A 20,290-nucleotide genomic window follows, 5' to 3' on the forward strand; every position below is an offset into this window, starting at 1 on the left:
GGCCATAATGAACAATTAATTTTTAAAAAGCTAATTTATAAACATGTTACTATCGAAAAATAATAATTAAATATCAATTATATTAAATAATAGCATAATGAATAAAATAATAAAATATTAGTTTATTTCTATATATTATATGTACAATTATGGAGTGACGCCAAAGAAAGTTGATTACCTTGTGAAACTTATTTATTAAAAACAGCCCTTTTTACATTGTTGTATATGAAGAAATCGTAATAAATGAGTTTTATAGTCAATGAGTGCTATTAAATATGTTACCATTTACATAAAAACTTTTGTCAATATTTAGTCTAAGATACCAATTAGGATCGACCTTCACTCATCTGGTTACCAAATGAAAGTTATTTTTTTGAAATATTATATGTTAACAAATATCCCTGCAATAGGTTGCCTAAAAAACGTTGTCAAGACTACTTTTATTGAAAATTTCAAGAGTAAAAGTTTTTGAAATTTATCATTGACTTGCATATCTAACGAATTTTGATCTGCCCGAAAGTAAAAGTCATAAATAATATGCAGCGGCTATATGCTGTCTGCCTCTTTTCGTTCACTATTATCGCATTTAAACACGTTGTGAATAGTAATTACAATCATCTGTTAATTCATTAACTCGCATATCTCAATAAAGATAATTTTATTGCAAATACGGTGATATATCTTTGTCCACAAAATATCACTCAAAAATTAAAGTTTACAAGCATTCCAAGTTTTGATATTTTTATCAAAAGTTCTCTTGACCATATTTTTTTAGGCAACCTACTACAGGAATATTTGTAAATATTTTACATTTCTTAAAAAACAACTTTCGTTCGGTAAACCGATGAGTGAAGTACCTTAATTCGGATCTTGTACTATTCATGAAGTTTAAAGCTTTAAATACATATCAAAATTAAGAACTCTACATAAAAATGTAAAACTTTTTTTGGTAAAAACACTGACTTTGATAGTTAATTTCTCCTAAACCGTACAGAGAATCGATATGAATTTTACAAAAGTATAAAAGGATGATTAATGGATAAATAGAATTTCAAATCTTTGGTATCTACCATTTCCAATTTACGGCATCGAAATACCTTAATTCATTTTTTCAATTAATTAATAAAATGAATTAAAATATTGTTTTCATTAAAGAAAAACGAAATCTGAAATCTCCAGGCAATGTACATTTTATTAAAACAACCTCTAAAATGTACGGATATGCAAACACCACCCCTCCATTTCCCCATGTTTAAACTCACACTTCCCTAAACATTTACTATACATCTAACTAATATAAAAATAATACATAAAAATAAAATTTTAGTTATAAAATAATAATATTTTAATTTAAAAACATCATCATAGTTCAATTTAGGTAATAATAGATAATAACTGACTAGTGTTGGTAAATAACAATGTTATTTAATATTTAATAAAATAGAATATTTTATTAAATATTATTACAATTAAAAAAATTTATTTATTACAAATTTGTTTTAAATTAATCATAATAATTTACACATACACAAAAAAAAAATAAATATAAATGTTACCATCAAAAATTCAAATTGAATAGGGGATATTCATGTATTTTTTTCATATTTTTAATTCATTGTTTACACCGTTGCAACATGGTCAAAAAAATAAATACTGCTTAAAAATGCGTTAATTAAGTGTAAAAAATATTTAAAATACAGAAATATTTTGAGATGTTTAAACGCAGTCTTTTGGCGCTTTCTGTTGATGACGTTAATATGTGACCTGTCAATTGGTGACAGTTCAATGTATAATTTACACGATAAAAAAATGAATTTACAACACAGAATTTGCACTTGTACACTCGTATCAGGTATTTTTCACTCTTTATATCATGTATATGAAATATATCAAGGTATACTAAGTTTAGTCCCAAGTGTGTAACGCTTAAACATATTGATGCTACGAACAAATTTTGGTATAGGTGTTCATAAAATCACCTTATTAGTCCATTTCCGGTTGTCTGACTGACTGTCGTCGCTCCGTCTGTCATCACGATAACTCAAAAGCGAAAAGAGATATCAAGTTGAAATTGCGTGCTGAGGACGTAAAAGAGCAACATAGGTCAATTGGGTCCTGGGTCCGTATGACCCCTCTTGTAAACCATTATAGATAGAACACAAGTTTCAATATAAAAAATGTTCCTTATAAAAAAATAAACAACTTTTGATTAACCATTTTTTTGTTTACATCACTGTTTACCCACGAAGGCGCCAATTAGATGCAAATCTTAGAGTTTGTATTATATGGGAATATCAGTTATGAATGTGTAGTTATCTAAAAGTGGATATCTTTCTTTACTGACGTGCCATCAAAAAACAGACGTTTGCGTCATCAACCCTGTCTATACATGGTATTTCAATAGTTAACTCAGTCGATAGTTTGTCTTCACTTGTTTTGTGTTTGTCATGTGTTTTTCTTCGTAAGCGTATTCAAATATGATCGACTAAAATATTTCTTTCGCGTATAAAACATGAGTTTCGTATATAAAACACTATATGTATAAAAACTATAAACTCTGATTAAATTGATATGTAAAGGTGTGATGATGTCAAAACAAAAAACTTTCTTGCTAAAATATTAATGTATGTACAACAACAATATATATTCCTTGATATAGGAGGTATAAGTTTTAGCAGTAAATTTAGGTCATATAATGCAATAAGAACTAACTACAAATGTTTTGCAAAACATAAAATAATTCATAAGTTTTGACATACTAACTTCTATACTTCTACTAGCTAACTGAAGGTGGTGCTAGTGTCTAGTAGCTACTATCTACCTAGAAGTAGGAGAAGTCTTGTTGTAGAAGTTTTAACTTACATCCCAGGTATCTACATTTTATTTACTTATCTACATCGATATAGAATACACTTCATTATTCATGCATTTATGCAATACATATTTCACTTCTTAGTCAGTGTGGTATTATTATTATTTGATCCACTAACCAAATATCGAATTTAATATCTAAAGACGAGTGAAAACAAACAATTGACTGAGTTAATTGTTAAAATACCATGTATAGACAGTGTTGATTATCCCTGTCACATTACACATACATACATGTCACCCATATATAACTGATATTCCCATATAATTCATAGTATGCAATTTGCGAATAACTTGCGTTCTCACGGGTAAACAGTTATGTTTACGAAAAAATGTTTCAAACAAAAGTTGTTTATTTTTTTAAAAGAAACATTTTTTACAATTAAACTTTTGTTCTATATCGAACGGTTTACAAGATCCAAATGACCTATGTTTGCTCATTTACGAACTTGACCTCACTTTTTACGTCCTAAGTACGCTATTATTTCAGGTTCAAATCTCTTTTAGATTTTGAGTAATCGTGATGACAGACAGACATTCGACAGATAGACAACCGGAAATGGTTTAATTAGGTGATTTTATGAACACCTATACCAAAATTTTGTTCATAGTAACAATATTTTTAAGCGTTACAAACTTGGGGCTAAACTTAGTATACCTTGGTATATTTCATATACATGGTATAATAATTTTATTTCTTGATTGTTTAAAGTAATTGTCGGGTGGATCATTTTATTAATTATCGCCAAATTTTGTACAAAGAATTCGTTAAACTTTTAACAAACAATTATACTTTCGTATTACTTGAACACTTCTACTGTGAGGAAAAGATTTATAGACCACAAGCCCATGCTGAAATTTTTCGGGGGAAATGGCCCACCAGGAATCATGTTGAACAAGATGCCCCTATATGTAAAAGTGAGTTTAAACATAATGGCGTTTCTTTTGCGCAGTAAAGGCGAGTACAGGTGAGAATATGAATGTCAAGCCCCTTGGTGTCTAAGCCCTGCATCAGCAAACATGTACGGCATTGATGGATACTAACTCTGCATAGGTATTCGAAGCGAATTACATAATAGGAGTACAGAAATAAGTAAGGTAACGGAAGTTAAAAAAAACTTTTGATCTCCCGTCAATTTCCAAAACCCTACGTGTTTATTTCTGTACGGCATTTTGTTATTCGCTTCGAATACTTATACAGAGCTAGTAACCATCAACACCATACATATTTGCTGGTGCAAAGGTGAGATACCAAGAGGTGTGACATCCATATTCTCACCTGTACCGCGCAAAACTGACGCCATGGTGCTTAAATAAAGATATTTAGTATTCTTAGTAAACTTTATTATCACTTGTTATTGTCAACGTTCTATAGAAAATTACTTTCTTTGTGTAAGGTATCGAATCTTTTACTGATTCGTAAAAGCTCTTTACAGAAAGAGCCATGAAATTGATTACACTAAAAAAAAAAAACTTCTTAATACCAATGTATGTGATTGTCACGAGATCAATTTTGGCGAAGGGTGCCACGAATGTGACACAACTACTGTACGAGGTTGAGTGGTGAAGTTAATATAAACGCATTAGTTGTTTGTATGAAAGTAATATACTGTCTAACAAATTTTGTTGTTTTGAAATGCAACATAGTTTTAAACAATCTTTTTTTTATTGGTTCTACCACTTATAAATATTATAACAAAACACTTATGTGATTATCACAACCACATAAGCAGTTTTATTAAGTTTATTTCAAAAAATTAAATTTCTTCAAGTCGGATTTGAAAGAGCGATATATGGATTACTATTGATTTTAGTGTCCTTAGTCTACCAAGAAATATACTATATATTATAAATATGATCAATAAGTTTATTTCCAACTTTCTGTAAGTTAGTAACAACAATCTTCATGTGGTTGGCTCAATCACATATGGACTAGACATGATAGATACGTGTTCATAATAACCAAATCTTCTATTTAAAGCAAACGCAAGAAAATTTTCTTTTAATTCGCTTTATTTACACGATTATATATTCCAACTCAGTACAATTTTATTTTCCATCAATAAAATGCATGACTTTAAACCAAAATCAATCTCTTTAATAGAAGTAATGGTTTTGTTTATCTAACTTCAGTGATTTTGTATCAATGAATTCATATTTTAAATCCAATTCCATTCTATTATATTACAAATTCAATCATTCTATTATATAAATATTATTCTATTGTAAATACAAATATTTAGCTGTACTGATTCCAATCATTAGGAAACTCATATAAAACTGCCAACTTTGGGACTGGGTTATTATTATTTTAATTTTTTTTTTCAAGTAGGAACGTTTAGAATTCTGTTAGATATTTAACAAGTTTTGAGAAAAAAATGAAGAAATGTGTGAAACGACTACTTACCAATTACAGTTACATTTGTCGTCCCAAAAACCACTTTAAACGTTGGCGCTTCCGTAGATATTTCACACTTATACGCTCCACTACTATGTATTCGCGTTAAATTCCGTAAGACCACTTTACAATACGATGTTGTACAACTATTTTGTATACCATCATGATAGCTTTGTACAACACCATGATTCTCATCCAAGCCACCCCCAGCAATACCACTCATATGGTGATCATCACTTTGATGATCATAAATCATTTCAGATGATGATAGCGATGAATGTTGTTGATGCATATGATTATCTAAATGTACACCAGCAACCGGAAATGTTAAAACTGGTGGATGTTGCAATGGCATAAAACGGAAGAATTCTTCTTCATCTTTATACCATTTTACCGAATTTAATTCTTCACCGCCCATATCGAAAGTACATGAAATTTCCATTGACTCACGCGGATCTGCTATTGTTGGTACGGACATTTCTATGAGCCGTAATCCACTAGTTTTTTCTATAACAAAGAAAAAGGAAATAATTAGATATATGTTTAAGAATGTTGGAATATTGGCATAATAATATATGATTCAGGAAAATTAAACTGAAAACTTAAATACAGCGATTAAAGTATTACGAGCGCCATGGAAACTTAGACTTGCAGTTTTGTTTATTTGTACCTTATTTTGAACTTTGATGATGAATTTTATTATAACTTCATGAAGGTAGAAGAAAAATTAGAATACAATTTTTTGAAGTCGGCCTTGGTTTTCGAAATATTGAGAGCTAAATAACTACCCAAAATTTTCAATTTTCGATATTTCAAAATTACTCCAGATATCGAAAAATTTTATTTTTACTTTTCGTTTTATATTATCAAGTTATAACATAATTCACCATCAAAATTGAAAAAAAATATATATATATTATTTTGTGTCCTCACTACCGTGCTCATATATCCTTAATTGGACATGCACAGCGAGATTTTTTTAATTTTAATAATTTATTAAAGTTTTAACTTTAATTTTTATAGTTTTTTTTAATGTCCGCCGACCTAGTTTTGGAGAAATCTATGAGAACATATCATCCATCTACCGTTTTCCCATAAGACCAATATTAAATATTCCTACTTTTGAAGTCATTTTTTTATTAAATAATCGGGTAAATCTCCCTAAAATTTTTATTATTGATTTAGACTTAGTCCATCATGTAAATGAAAATTTTTGGTGAGAATTATCCAAATTATAGCTGTGGCAATTTGTGAAGAAATAACAGTGCTCCGAAAGATGGCGAAGTAGACTTCCCCAGCCAACATTACTTAAAATTGAATTCTCCCATTTGGATCATTTACCCACCATGGATCAATTATCCTTCCAAGTTTTTTTACCCTAAAAAAACCTTTAGTTATCAACATGTATCATAAATACATTGTTTATAATAAAATTTACGCACAGTCCATGAACCGACGAATCCTGAAATGATGTGTGGATAATTATTAATACAACCAATAAAATCTCAAAAACTTGAATCATGATTTTACCAAATTATTAGTCAAAAACCTGATCCAATTATCAAATTTTAAACAATTCTTACATGTTTCGCAACAAATGTTTATAATTTGTTAATTAATAAAAGATTTGAGCAATTTTTGACTTTTCAATTTTCTAATAATTTATAGAAGTTATAAATAGAATGCTTGTGATTTTAATTGTTATTTTAACTGGTTTTAGTGCGTCTTTACAAGGCACTGATCGAAAAGTTTTACGACATGGTACGAGAAGATATAATTTTTTTATTTTATATAGGTTGTTTTCAGGGAAAATATTTTTGTTAGGATAACGAATCACCGTAAAATTTTGGAAACTATACTGTTTAATATTTAAACATGTAATTTCTATTGTAACTTGATAATTAAATTAATTTAATTGAGAACGGCCCTTCTCATAACTTACTTCGACATTTAATTTAAGGATTATCTTCTGTTTATAATAATTAATAATTTTTTTTGTTTTAGGATGTAAAGAAAAACATGAGGTATTCACCCATTGTTCCGGACGTTGCGACCGTTTATGTACTGCTCCAACAATGCGCGCTTGTTCAAAGATTTGCAAACCAGGATGCATTTGCAAACATGGTTTTTATCGAGATAAATATACAAATCAATGTGTTCGATTAGATGATTGTCCAATACCGCCTATTGGTAAATAAAAAGTATAAACATTTTTGAAACTACTCAAAAATAAATAAAAGCCTAAAAAACTAAAAAAAAAACACGCTTTTAGCTAGCTGAACTAAAAAGTAGAAAAAAATTTTTATAAAAAAGGGTGATTAAGAATAAATCATTTTATCGCAAAAAGCGTGGGGTGCTAGATTTCAATTATTGTAAATATTTCATTGAAAGATAGAAGTAAAAGCATCAGTCATTATAGAATATCTTAAAATGAATCCCAAGCTTTCTTATGATAAAATGTTTTTTCTTAGCCATTCTAATTTTATACCATGTATATATGAAATAAATATATCAAGGTATACTAAGTCCAAGTTTGTAACACTTAAAAATTTGATGCTACCAACAAAATTTTGATATAGGTGTACATAAAATCCATTTTCGCTTGTCCTATCGTCTGCCCGCCCGACGCCCATCTGTTTCGCTGTTTGTCTGTCCGACTGACAATACGAAAAAAGATCAAGCTGAAAGTTTTATCAAGCTGAAAGTTTTAAAGCGTACTCGGGAAATAAAAAGTGACGTATATTCCGTAAATGAGCAACAAAGGTCAATTGGGGCTTGAGTCCGTAGATAGAACAAAAGTTTAAATATAAAAATTGTTACTCATAAAAATCAAGTTCCTTATAAAAACTTTTTTTTTGAAACATATTTCGTAAACATCACTGTTTATCCACGAAAGCGCAAATTAGGCGCAAATTACATAGCATGTATTATATGGGAATATCAGTTATGTGTCTATGATATGTATGTATATGTGGTGCTCTAAGAGTGGCTATCTTTTTTTACTTACATGACGTAAAAAAAAAAAACGATTGCGTAATCAACTCTGTCTATACATGGTGTTTCAACAATTAACTCAGTCAATTGTTTGTTTTCAATTGTTTTGTCTGTTTAAGGCTGTAAAGGAAAAAACGAGGTATTTACCGAATGTTCAGGATATTGTGATCGCCTATGTACTCTCCCAAATAGTCGCAATTGTCCATTGATTTGCAAGGAAGGATGTATTTGTAAAGATGGCTTTTATCGAGATAGTAAATATATAAATAAATGTGTTCGATTAGAGGATTGTCCAATACAACCTAATTCCATGGTAAATAAGAAGTATAAAAATTATTGAAACTAGTCAAAAAGAAAAATTTTTTTTATCCGCATCATAACCATAATTTTTTCGATTTTATGCTTGAAAACGGCATGAGATTCAAAATTTCTTCATCTCCTATTGATAATAATTCATACAATTTTTTGCCTTTGTTTTAGAATGTAAAGGGAAACATGAGGAATTCACTGAATGTTTTGGACATTGTGACGCCCTATGTACTCCAATAACGCGTTTTTGTCCTAAGATTTGCATTCAAGGATGTATCTGTAAATATGGTTTTTATCGAGATAATATATATACAAATCAATGTGTTCGGTTAGATAATTGTCAATTACAGTCAAATTTTATTGGAAGATGGGATTTATAAAAAATTATTTACACTACTTAAAATTAAAATTAATTTGTAGTTTTTTGGATTTGATTTAATAAACAATGATCCATCCTAAACAATAGTTTTTTGATTTTAGCAATTCCTTGTTTTTGTGATTTTATGCTTGAAAATAAAATAAGAGATTATAATTTTTTTAAAGTCCCTATTATTGACAAAGGCAGAGTAAAGAAGAATAAAACAACCACAAAAATTATGTTCATTTGACGATTGCACAAGTAGTTCTCGAGATATCATCGAAAATCTTTCTAACATTGAAGGAACAGCTTCGTTTACGATTTCTTACCATACCAGAGATAATACACCGTCAAGTAAAAAACGATGTGTATTCTTTGGTTGAATTTTCCCTCAACACGAATTATGTAAAATTAGACCCAAAATTAGTGGGTTTCAAAAAAATTTCATTCAATTCAAACAAAATTGGGCCTAGACATTCATAAAATTGATTTTTTATACTTTATGATGTCTTTAAAAAAAATCTTATTTTGCTCTATCACACCCAAATTTTGTCCTATTTTAATAAAACAAGTATGTTATGTCACTAATTTTGGGCCATACTTTTCTAATTTTTTGTCAAATTTAACGAAACTACAATTTTTTCATAATTCCTGTTCGTGGTTTCGTTATTTGTCACAAGGATTGGTATTACTGAATAACTAACATTAAAATAGAAAAAACGACCCAAAATTAGTGGGCTTTAAAAAAATTTCATTTAAATCGATCAAAATTGGGGCAAAATATCTAAAAAATTGTTTTTTTATACTTTACGACGTCATCAAAATCATTAAATCTTATTTTACTCTATCACACCTAGATTGTACCCTATTTAATAAATTAAGTATATTATTCCACTTGAAATATGTATAGTGGTATGTATGTATAGCTGTGAGCACAATTTGTGTATGTATACATACGATGTATAAGTATTATCTACAGATACACGCCTGTTGCCACAAGCAGTATAAGTAGTAGGTATATAACATAATGTTTTTATGAACTATTATGGACATTGTAGCTTAAGTACAAATTAGGATCTGATTTCTCTTTTTATACACAGTAGAGATAAGGACTTGAAATATAGAGATAAGAATCTACCCTTCAGTTCATGGGGTATAAAATACCAAACGAAAAGTAAATATTCAAAACATTTGAATAGTTTCCTAAATTTCCTATTTTAAATAATATTTTTAAATAAATATTTGATCAATAAATAAATGAACTAAAATATGGGTTTCCATCAAACAGAACAAAAAAATTTTATAAAAATAAATACTATTAAACAAAAAAATTTAGTTCTGCATTGTATGTTAAAATATTTAGGGGTCAATAAAATAAAATATTTGTATATAAAAATATACTTAATTTGACTAGTATTGGAAATTGGTAGGTATAAAAGCTGCAGATGGAAAAAGATTGACAAAATGAACTAATTTACCAAGTTGATCATTCTATGTTGTATCTTTTTATCCAACAAAATTATAGGCAAAAGTTCAGTGAATGGTAAACTAAAAGATCTGAAAAATCGAAAACAGACTGCCCATGAAATAACTTCAGCTATTTTTACTAATTTTTGTTGAGACATTTAACATGGCAATACTTTTTATTCCACTTCGAAGCAGAAACGAGAAATTTTAGGACGAAAATCTGTCATCATATTTTTTAACTGAATAATTTTTCATAATAATAATAATAATAAAACAGAAATGTTGTTAGTGCTTTTTGCGTAGGATTTTTGTTTGTAGAAATGATCAGAGAATTTTTCGCATGAATATTTTGAAAATGAACATTCAAATATAATATTTGCATACACTAAATTGTTTACCATACGTACCTACAATAATTATTGCATGTTTTTGGTCATTTAGTTAGTGTGAAAATAAAAAAATTATAATATTTTTATATAAAAATGTTTACCATTAGATGAAAAAATTATACGCTCGAATTCATATTTTTTTGAATCAACTTTTGGCAATATGAAACACATAGCTCAAATATTAATACTCATGGGCGAATTCATTCGTTTTCAAAGTGTTGTAAATTTGTTGATGAACTGAGAAGCTTTGTTAAAAATTCCCATTTTCAATATTTTTCTCCGCTTTTTCCAACTAAACAAAGGTGTGGATTTTTAAAACATCAAAGAGTGAACGTTTAAAACTCTTAATTAAAGAAAGAAGATTCTTGAATAAAACTAAAAACGACGTCATTGTTGCGTATTGTTATAGAGATTAAATATAAAACTCTGTTTGGCAAGAAAGAGGCGGGCAATAACTTTTGAATGTTTATAATTTAATTTAACCTTCAAATTTTGTTATGGTATGAAGTCATCAGTTTCATTTTTATAGATAATGTGGCAAATTCAATATCTGTTATCAACTCATTCACCACCTGGAAGAGCAAGAGAGTTTTTGGGACCGTTGGTGGCCAAATTCATTATGAATAGAAAGACTGTCCAAAAAAAGTAAGACGGGAAAAGGAGAGTAAAAAATCTGTCATTTTCGAAATCATGACAACTAATGATGCCACAATCCCAATTTCCATACGCACGAAGAACAACGTAAATTTACAAAATTTAAATAACCCCCAACAAATATTTCGAATACGGAACCCTTTACTGAAATATAGCTAAGAACACTCTTCGTTAAATTACCTTTCAAACGAAACCAAAAAAATTAAAATCGGTTCACCCGTTTAAGCGCAAACTTATAACACCCTTTTTTTTGAGTTCAGAGGTTAAAAATAGCAAAGAAAGAGGGCTATAGACTATGTCTTTCAATGTAAACTTTTGTATGTTAAAATGCTTAGTTCTGTCAAATATACAAATCCTCGTTTGTTTTCTCCACTTCTTTCTCAGCAAAACGACAATTTTGCTTCGTGTGTGCAGACTTGCATATATTATTTTAAGCTTTATTTAATGACAATATGACTAACTCATAAACTACAGCACATATTTAACTGCCCAACATATCCAGAAGATAATACAGAATATCAAAGATTTTTGAGAGAAGAATAAAGAAAAAACTTTGATTCCTGCGCTAATTTGTACGATCTGTATTAACATTTATAAATATTTTTTTGTGGCATTAAATGGTCTTTTATTTACATAATAACGTGGTTTAAATAAATCAATGTCAAAAAATAAATTAACTTCAGTTAGTGTGTTTTGCTAGACTGCTAGTACGGATGTTTCTACTTAATTAAAATTAATATCCTTTAGTGTTATCATTTATCAAATCACAAAATTGGGTATGATAATTATAGTACTATGGTATAAGTATTATGCATGTATTGTTATTATACGGTCGTGTATTCTTTAGGCTCTTTAGGCGCCATCAACATACTATATTTTACTAATATTAATGGTTTCCATTTTTATTTTTTTTAACTATAGCTACAGGTTATTATATTACATAGAGTTTGTTAGGAAATGATTTTCAATTTTTCTGAATAACTTCCACGAAAAGTACATTGTAATTTTTGCATTTTTGCATGATATGCTACTTGTGGGCAAGTAAATGTTCATGATAAAATAATGATAAAAGAGTTACGGTTTTACAATATTAATCACAAATTATAATTTATTACATAAACAGATAGGCAACTGATCATGAAATGTTGTCCAAAAAGCTACCTGGAGTAAGGCAGTTACAGTGAACAATTAAAAAAAAAAATTTCGGGAATTAGATACTATTTGAATTATTTCTATTCAGTTTTCAAATCATTTTTTTTTTTTGTTTAATTTTTTTTATTTATTTGTTTTCTAATAAAATAAAGTGAAGTTTTTTAAATAAAATAACAAGTATTAATAAAATAATAATTTATTGTAATATTTGAAACAAAATAGGGCTGCCCAAAATAGCATTCATTTTAATATTAACATTATTTATTAGCAATTATCTTAATATATATATTTCTTGTGTGCGTGTGTATGTAATTGAACTCCTCCTAGACGGCTGGACCGATTTTGATGAAATTTTTTGTGTGTGTTCGTGGAGATTCGAGAATGGTTTAGATTTCAATAGAGTTTGGAAAGAAAATCAATAGAGTTTGGAAAGAAATGACATGTAATCTTAATATATATATTTCTTGTGTGTGTCTGTATGTGACTGAACTCCTCCTAGACGGCTGGACCGATTTCGATGAAATTTTTTGTGTGAGTTCAAGGGGATTGGAGAATGGTTTAGATTTACCATTCGGTCCAGTACAACTGTTTTTGAGGGCTCCGTACCAAAAAAATGAAATTTTATTAAATGGTGAGAGCGCATATAAATCATATTACATTATGTATACTATGTGTACTATGTATTTTTAATAGTATTCAGGTATTGTCAATAGGCATTTATTAGAGCCATATGCGAGCGCAGCGAGCTCTACTATCAAAGGTCAGGCCAAAGGTCGAAGGTCAGGCCACTCCAATAAATAGGAGTTAAATTGGGGTTTAGCGGACAGGCTAAACGTAGTATAGGTATTCATGAATTGGAGTTACGTTTTTACGGGACAACGTCCGTCGGGGCCGCTAGTTTACTATAAAAATAAACTCAGTACCTACATACACTAACAAAACAGAAAATAACAACACACCTCAAACGACGTAAGCTAAATCAAACTGATTAGTTAATGAACAGGGACACGATGCAAACGGCTTAAACACTTAAATACAGTCACTACACAAATGGTTCACAAAATGTTTATAAACGCAATTAATTGAGAATACACACAAAGAAACATAAGAATTTTAACGACATGCAAACGAATTTTGAAAGATGTATTGTTTATTTATTTAAAAATATATAAAATATTGTTTCCCCAACAACCATTGAAATAGGTAAATTATAATTCAAACTAATGGATGACTCTGCACGAATGTAACGTGTAGAGCCACCTAGAGTAAGGCACGTTCAGAGAACTAAAATAGTACAAATTTTCCAGGGAGTTGCAGATCTGTTTTAAATTACAAACTATTTTGTGATATTATTACTACTGTGATATTAATCTACTTTTGTGATACGTCATTTTGTTCCTTTATGTTTCAGCATAATTTGACAGGGCCGCTTTTTAAAAATAATATGACAGCGATTTTTTCACAAAATGATAAAGTATTCAATCATTTTTGGCTAATTATGACATGCTCTAGGCTTCGTAGGTCGTTGGTTGTGGTTATGGTAAAAAAGAAGTAAAAAACTAATGAATTATAATCATGAACCTTAAAATTATATTCAGTCACCTTAAAACTCTTGTGGATATTATTTGTCATTTTTACAAGGGTAGCACCAATTGGCTAAAAGAAAATTTTTTTTAGCTTTTATTATTATTGAGTTAATGAAAAAAGTGTCACATAAACGAAAAATATCTTATTGCTAGTGCAGAATCTCTTTCTGATGTCGATATCTTGATATACCACTCGATTGTCGATAGACCACTTATCGGAAAAACAGTTTAAAAATCAGTTTCAATGTATCTTTCGTTAAACTTTGAAAAGGTGGGAGAATACATGACAAGACATGAAATAAAAATAAAAATCGATGGATAAGCATAAAAGATTTAAGCAATGAAATAATGTCTTATTCTTGCAAAACAACTTTTGGTATGTAGTGTCTATGGCAATTGCAGGTCATAACGTCACCAAGTATTATTTTCCTTTCTTTCTGTTTGTACTGTGGTGTTAACAAATTAATACACACATATAATCTCGACAATTCTAAAAAGAAATAAACAATATCGTTTTATATAATGTAAACAAAGATGGAAAACCAATACAACATATGCAATAAGAACATAAGTGACAGTTCAAGCATTTGCCAAACTTTTGATTGTAAGCTTACTATACGAGAGTTTACAATCGGACAGATTACAATAAGTGAGATTACAATACAGAACGAATGAAGTGAAGAACTCATCTATCATATTAATATTAAAATAAAAGTGTTGTGAATTGTATTATATTTGTAAGTAGTAAAAAAGCTTAACAATAAAAATTCGTATAATTATTTGAGTATAGACAGTTCATTTTTCATTACACAAATTTGTTTATGTTAAGCCCGCTATAGTACATTTAATCCTTCATATTTTCGCAGCTATTGATGTTATCCTAAAATTGTTTTCGCTAGATAACAAATGTCTTTTGAAGCAATAAAAAATTGTAGGACCAAAGACTATTTCATAAAATTCAAATAAATTAAATTTGACTGACATTAAAACAACCCTTGATTTTCTTGAAACAAACCTAAGAACACTCTTCATTAAAGACAAACATACACCCACATACCGATCAAAGTTATAACACCTCTCTTTTTGGTTCAGGATTTATGTTAATACAAGAGAAACAATATTTTATTTAATTCTAATTAATACTCAATGAATGATGATATCCTCAATGAAGTAGAAATTTCTATATAGAAAGACAAAATTAATATTTATTAGAATTTTCAAGTACAGTATTTATGGGTGTAAGGCCAGTCGTAATATTTTGCAGTCATTTCAGAATATCTAGAAATTTGAGAGGCTGTTTTCAAAGTCTTGTTAATAACTTTTTCCTTCGGCAAATTTTCATATATGGGAAACTTAATTTATAGAGTATAATTGAGACAACTAACTTTCAAATTTCCAACCGTTCTGGAATGACTATGAAATCTTACGCCTAGCTTTAGACCTTTTATTTATGTATTTATTTTAATAATATTGTTTAAGTTAGACCTTTGATCGAAGGACAAAAAATATTATTTTATTGTGTAATATGCAATAAATTTCCATTGAATAAAGATAATTTTTTCCACATGAGTTATAAATACAAAAATTAAACCATATTTATGGAGAACATTTATTGATTTGTAAATAATACATAAATTGATCAAGTCATGCAGTAATCATACATTGCATAGGGTTTGAAAATCAACGTAAAATAAGTTAGTGTCAGAAAATAAATAAATATTTGCCTGGAAGAATAATAGGTTGCATAGGTTTGAAGTATATGGGTACTTTGACTTGAGTGTTAGTCATTATGTATCTTGAGAGTGTAGAAGAAATACTTGCAGCGCTAAACAACAGCGCTAAACAACAGCGCTAACGATAAGCTGTGGTCCTTAGTATATAAAACAAACTAATTATAAATGTCTCTTAGTATTTTACAAGGCTCATTTTTGAAGGTGCCTGTTTCTCGAACCTTTTCCAGTCCGTTTAAACTATTTTGTCTCAAAATATCAAAGCATCGGCTTCCTAGATCTAAAAATCGACACAATCGACATGATGGGTTGTGAGGTATTGGTCTTGTTGCATATGGTAATTATCTTTTGTGGTTCGTCATTTTTCGTGTTTCAACCTAACTGAAAGTATAGATTTCGAGTTAAGACGCAATACTTTTGGCAGTACACGACAAAGTAGGTTTTCGAGTACGTCTTCAAAGAAGCCACACATAAAGATGTCTCGCTGATCATTAATTCGAACTTTAGACTAGTCTTGGCAGATTTAATTCCAAGTAACGATCCCTTAGCCAGCTTTAACTAACGGGCGTTTTCATTTAAAGTTGCATATAAATCTGTATATATTACAAATGAGAAAGTAAGAATGTTTGTTTGTTGTGCTTTCACGCTAAAACAAGCGAATGATTTTTAATGAAACTGTACAGCAATATAGCTCATACTTCAGAATAACACATGAGCTATAATTTATAAAATATATTAAAAAATAAATTTAAAAGAAAATTAAATCTGACATTTACTATTTGAAATTCTTACAGAAATCTGTAATTTGTGGTTCAAAATGATGATTTTACATGGAGCAGGTCTATAATCATCATTTTGAACCTTATATTAAAGTATTCTGTAAAAATTTAAAATAGTCAATGCCAAACCATTCATGGCCATCTTTTCTGATATACTCAATGAATTATGAACTATTTTACATTTAACAAAATTGAAAACTGTGCACGTCAAGAGAGATGGATGCTATAAAGCGATGTTTTTTACTTTTAAGCCAAGTGAATCGGGCGAGTATAAGAATTAACGTATATTGACAATCGTTAGTAAACAAATTGCATGAAAACAAAATATTTTATCATTACGAGGTGAAATCGAATAGAACCTTGTTTGAAATCATTTATAAACACTCATCTCTAGGTTATTCAAGTCGACTAACCATGATTGATCAAAGTGCTTTTGTCGTGAATATAGAAACAAAAAAAAATCTTATATTCGAATAGCTACCTATATTCGAAACGGTACCTATGTACATATTATTCAAGTTTAAATGTTTGTGATACTTGATATGTGTGAATTATTTATTAAATTCGTATGTCAATACGATACCTTTGGTGGATGTATATGTATGTACGAATGTGTGTATGTATATCTAAGTAATAGTGAAGAAGAATTCGAATGTTTATTTGGGTAAAGGATAAGAATGTACCGCATTATGTGTATGAAGTAAGGAAAGAAAGATAGGACACAAAACAATACGAAAATATAAAGAAAAACAAAACAGAAGAACATCCCATGGAGGATATGAGCCATTAATACGTCTGGCAAATAATTACCTGATTTAATAAATTGTATTCATTGAAAATATTTGAGTTTTAGCTTCGTCTATCGTATTAAGGTACAAAATTTTAAAAATAAGATAATTACGTATTACGCAGGTAGCACAACTTTTTTGTAAGATTATATTACCCGGTAGGAAGTATATTCCTTTCGTGTGTTTCAACATTATAAATGTAGCGCTTACTTTTTTTATTTACATTTTGATGTAAATGTATTAATTTTAGAAGTTAAGTTAAGATTCTTTAACCATTTTAATTTTATAACTACTTATAGTTTTTATTGTCTGAAATAATTTTAGTTTTAGTTAGTATTAAAAAAGACATACTTCTGATTCAGTAGTCAACCCAATATGTGAGTATATTACGTTTAGGTTGATTAGGATATTGCATTGTACTTACTGTTTATTTATCTTTGTTTTCTTTAACTTCTGATAACTTTCAGAACTCATTTTTTTAAAGGATAAAACATAAAATTTTGACAAAATATACAAATTGACAATTATAAAAAGACTTTTGCATTTTCTCAAAATTCATGGCTATCTGCATCGATTAAAAAAGTTTTAGTTTCTTAGGTAACCTAGATGTCGGTTTTATGTCGGTGTCTGTTGTAGTTTTTTTTTGTTTGAACTCCCAACCAGCTAACCAATATCTACAGGGAGATGTCTAGATGCTATAACAGTCCTATACAGACCTCTATCGCGGATACAATAATACATCTTTTACTTTAGTATTAGAAAATAAAAATTAAGTCTTCACGATATATCCATAATTTCTTAACTGAAATTTTCACGTCGAATATAATAATTTTCTGACATGCAATCCAAAATAAAAATAGAGAACCATAAGAAAAACAAAACAAAAGAACAAGAATAGCATACATAGTGTAGTGGAGAAAGCTTACTTATAACGTACATTCAAGGAATATTGTGATATCTGAAGATTTTTAACTATACGTGCCAAACATACGAAGTCGAGTATTTGTTACACTTATACCTACCTATACCATCTACCTACTACTAGTCTATGGAGAGTCAGTGGACGACAAAAGTAAATCAACTAAATGTAATATATTGGAAGATAAATTGAATAAGTGGTAATTTTTGGTATTCAGGACTCTGTATAACGGTATACAAACTATCTTGATGTTCTGGGTAACTTTGATAATATTTGTTTATCGTCGTCTATTTAAAAAAAGAAATATAATTTGTCCCAATTTTTGTAGATTAAATACGTTTATATTTCAGTTACAGTTTCTCAAAAAAAGATACAATTTTGTGAGTTTCCCGTAAACCAAATCATGTTGCAAATACTGTTTTCAACAATTTTGTTGCAATCATTTTTCCACCAATACATACAATAAAAATTGACATAATACGAAAAATTCAAGATGGTGGCCATTTTTAATACCAATCTTGGGAGGGAAATTGGCTCAAGTGTTCCGCTAACACCATTTACTTACCATTAGTTCATTCATTTCGATGGAATTTTCGATGTATGCTTCCTTGCCCCATCAGTCAGTGGTCGTTTAATTGATAAACATCTTTAGATATTTAAAGTAACTAAGCGACTCGTTGATCTAGTAATGTACCCCAAATTACAGGAATAACATCTTTGTACTCAAATGTACAATTTACGTTTTGAACGGCAACGAGTTCTGAGCCAATTGATTTAGAGCAGTCATAACTTTTTTGGTTAGTACCTGGGAGCTTTGTTTAGGTAATTACGGAATCCTAAATAGAGTTACAACTAATACTATATTGGCATTTATCTATAAATGTTTAGAAAACGAAGTTTTATGTCAGACGAACATATATAAAAAGCATAAATAGATGGGACGATGTGGAACGGACCGTTCGCTCTTAACAACAGTCGACTGGAGTTTACATTGGTATATGTACAGAGTGTTCAAATAATGTATACACTGGTGAAGTTTCAACGAAATATTATTCGTTCACGATAGAAGTGTGCGAAAAAAGGAACTGTCTAGAAGTCCTTCTAAATGACCACAATCATTTAACGACCAGCCCTACAATTTACTAGTCAAGCTAATTTCGGTCTGTAGGAACATGCCAAGCACAATATTTATACTGTGAGACCAGAAAGGGAAACTTAATATGCCCACATACCAGTTGTAATAATTTGGAAAGCTTAGGATTTCATTGCTCTTGTCAGACAAGTCTGAACTAAAAATGTAATTATAATAATGGAGTTTAACCTCCGTTTTTCTGACATATACCTATAACAGAGGCCACCCACATCATTATTTGTTAATCTTTATTTATTTAACTACATCCGTATATATACAATTACTTTTTTTGATGTGGGTGGAATCGGTTACTTTGTTCTTATCCAAGCGACGGCAATGTGAACAATTCTACCGCCCCCATTAATTTTGATTGTTCACACTGCCGCTGTCTGGATTCGAACCCGTAACGATCCAGTCAGTCAGCCAATCGGTCAAAGACTAACGCCTTAGACTGCTCGATCAATGAGTCGGTCTAAGGCGTTAGTTTGTGACAAATGTAAATAATCAGAGTACTTTCGATAAATGTCTAGTTTCTACATATTTGTGCACTTTTAATTTGGGACCGTCTGTAGTAGTAGAGTTATAAGTAGTACCAACAGTTAACATATAGAACCAAGAGCTACTACCATTGTTGAAGAGATGGATGAATCTCTCTTGATGATCTAAAGGTCTATTAACTTTTATTGTTTCAAGAATAAAATCAAGCAAACACAAATTGTTTTATATTGTGTTTGTTTTTTTATTTTATTTTATTTATTTATATT

At 29.3% G+C, this 20,290-nt stretch overlaps 2 protein-coding genes across 2 annotated transcripts in view; one reads left to right on the forward strand and one right to left on the reverse strand.

The window, feature by feature from the left end:
- LOC123296297 overlaps positions 1 to 20,290 on the reverse strand; it is a 743,564-nt gene that overhangs the window by 191,887 nt on the left and 531,387 nt on the right. The window contains exon 2 of the mRNA XM_044877758.1: positions 5,279 to 5,776. Coding sequence (XP_044733693.1) covers positions 5,279 to 5,776 — 498 coding nt within the window. The remainder of the gene's footprint in view (positions 1 to 5,278; positions 5,777 to 20,290) is intronic.
- On the forward strand, positions 6,943 to 8,871 carry LOC123295101 (zonadhesin-like). Its single transcript, XM_044876320.1, has 4 exons — positions 6,943 to 7,030; positions 7,274 to 7,459; positions 8,383 to 8,576; positions 8,744 to 8,871. The coding sequence occupies exons 1-4, from the start codon at positions 6,952 to 6,954 to the stop codon at positions 8,810 to 8,812; spliced, it is 528 nt and encodes a 175-aa protein (XP_044732255.1). The 5' UTR covers positions 6,943 to 6,951; the 3' UTR covers positions 8,813 to 8,871.

Source organism: Chrysoperla carnea, chromosome 3, assembly GCF_905475395.1.
Source record: "Chrysoperla carnea chromosome 3, inChrCarn1.1, whole genome shotgun sequence".
Classification (NCBI taxonomy): domain Eukaryota; kingdom Metazoa; phylum Arthropoda; class Insecta; order Neuroptera; family Chrysopidae; genus Chrysoperla; species Chrysoperla carnea.

Bases quoted from the DNA above. Each gene is read 5' to 3' on its own strand.
- LOC123295101 (XM_044876320.1), top strand. From the start codon at position 6,952: ATGCTTGTGATTTTAATTGTTATTTTAACTGGTTTTAGTGCGTCTTTA. The intron at 7,031-7,273 runs GTACGAGAAGAT...TTTTTGTTTTAG, and splicing joins TCGAAAAGTTTTACGACATG to GATGTAAAGAAAAACATGAG. The intron at 7,460-8,382 runs GTAAATAAAAAG...TGTCTGTTTAAG, and splicing joins TTGTCCAATACCGCCTATTG to GCTGTAAAGGAAAAAACGAG.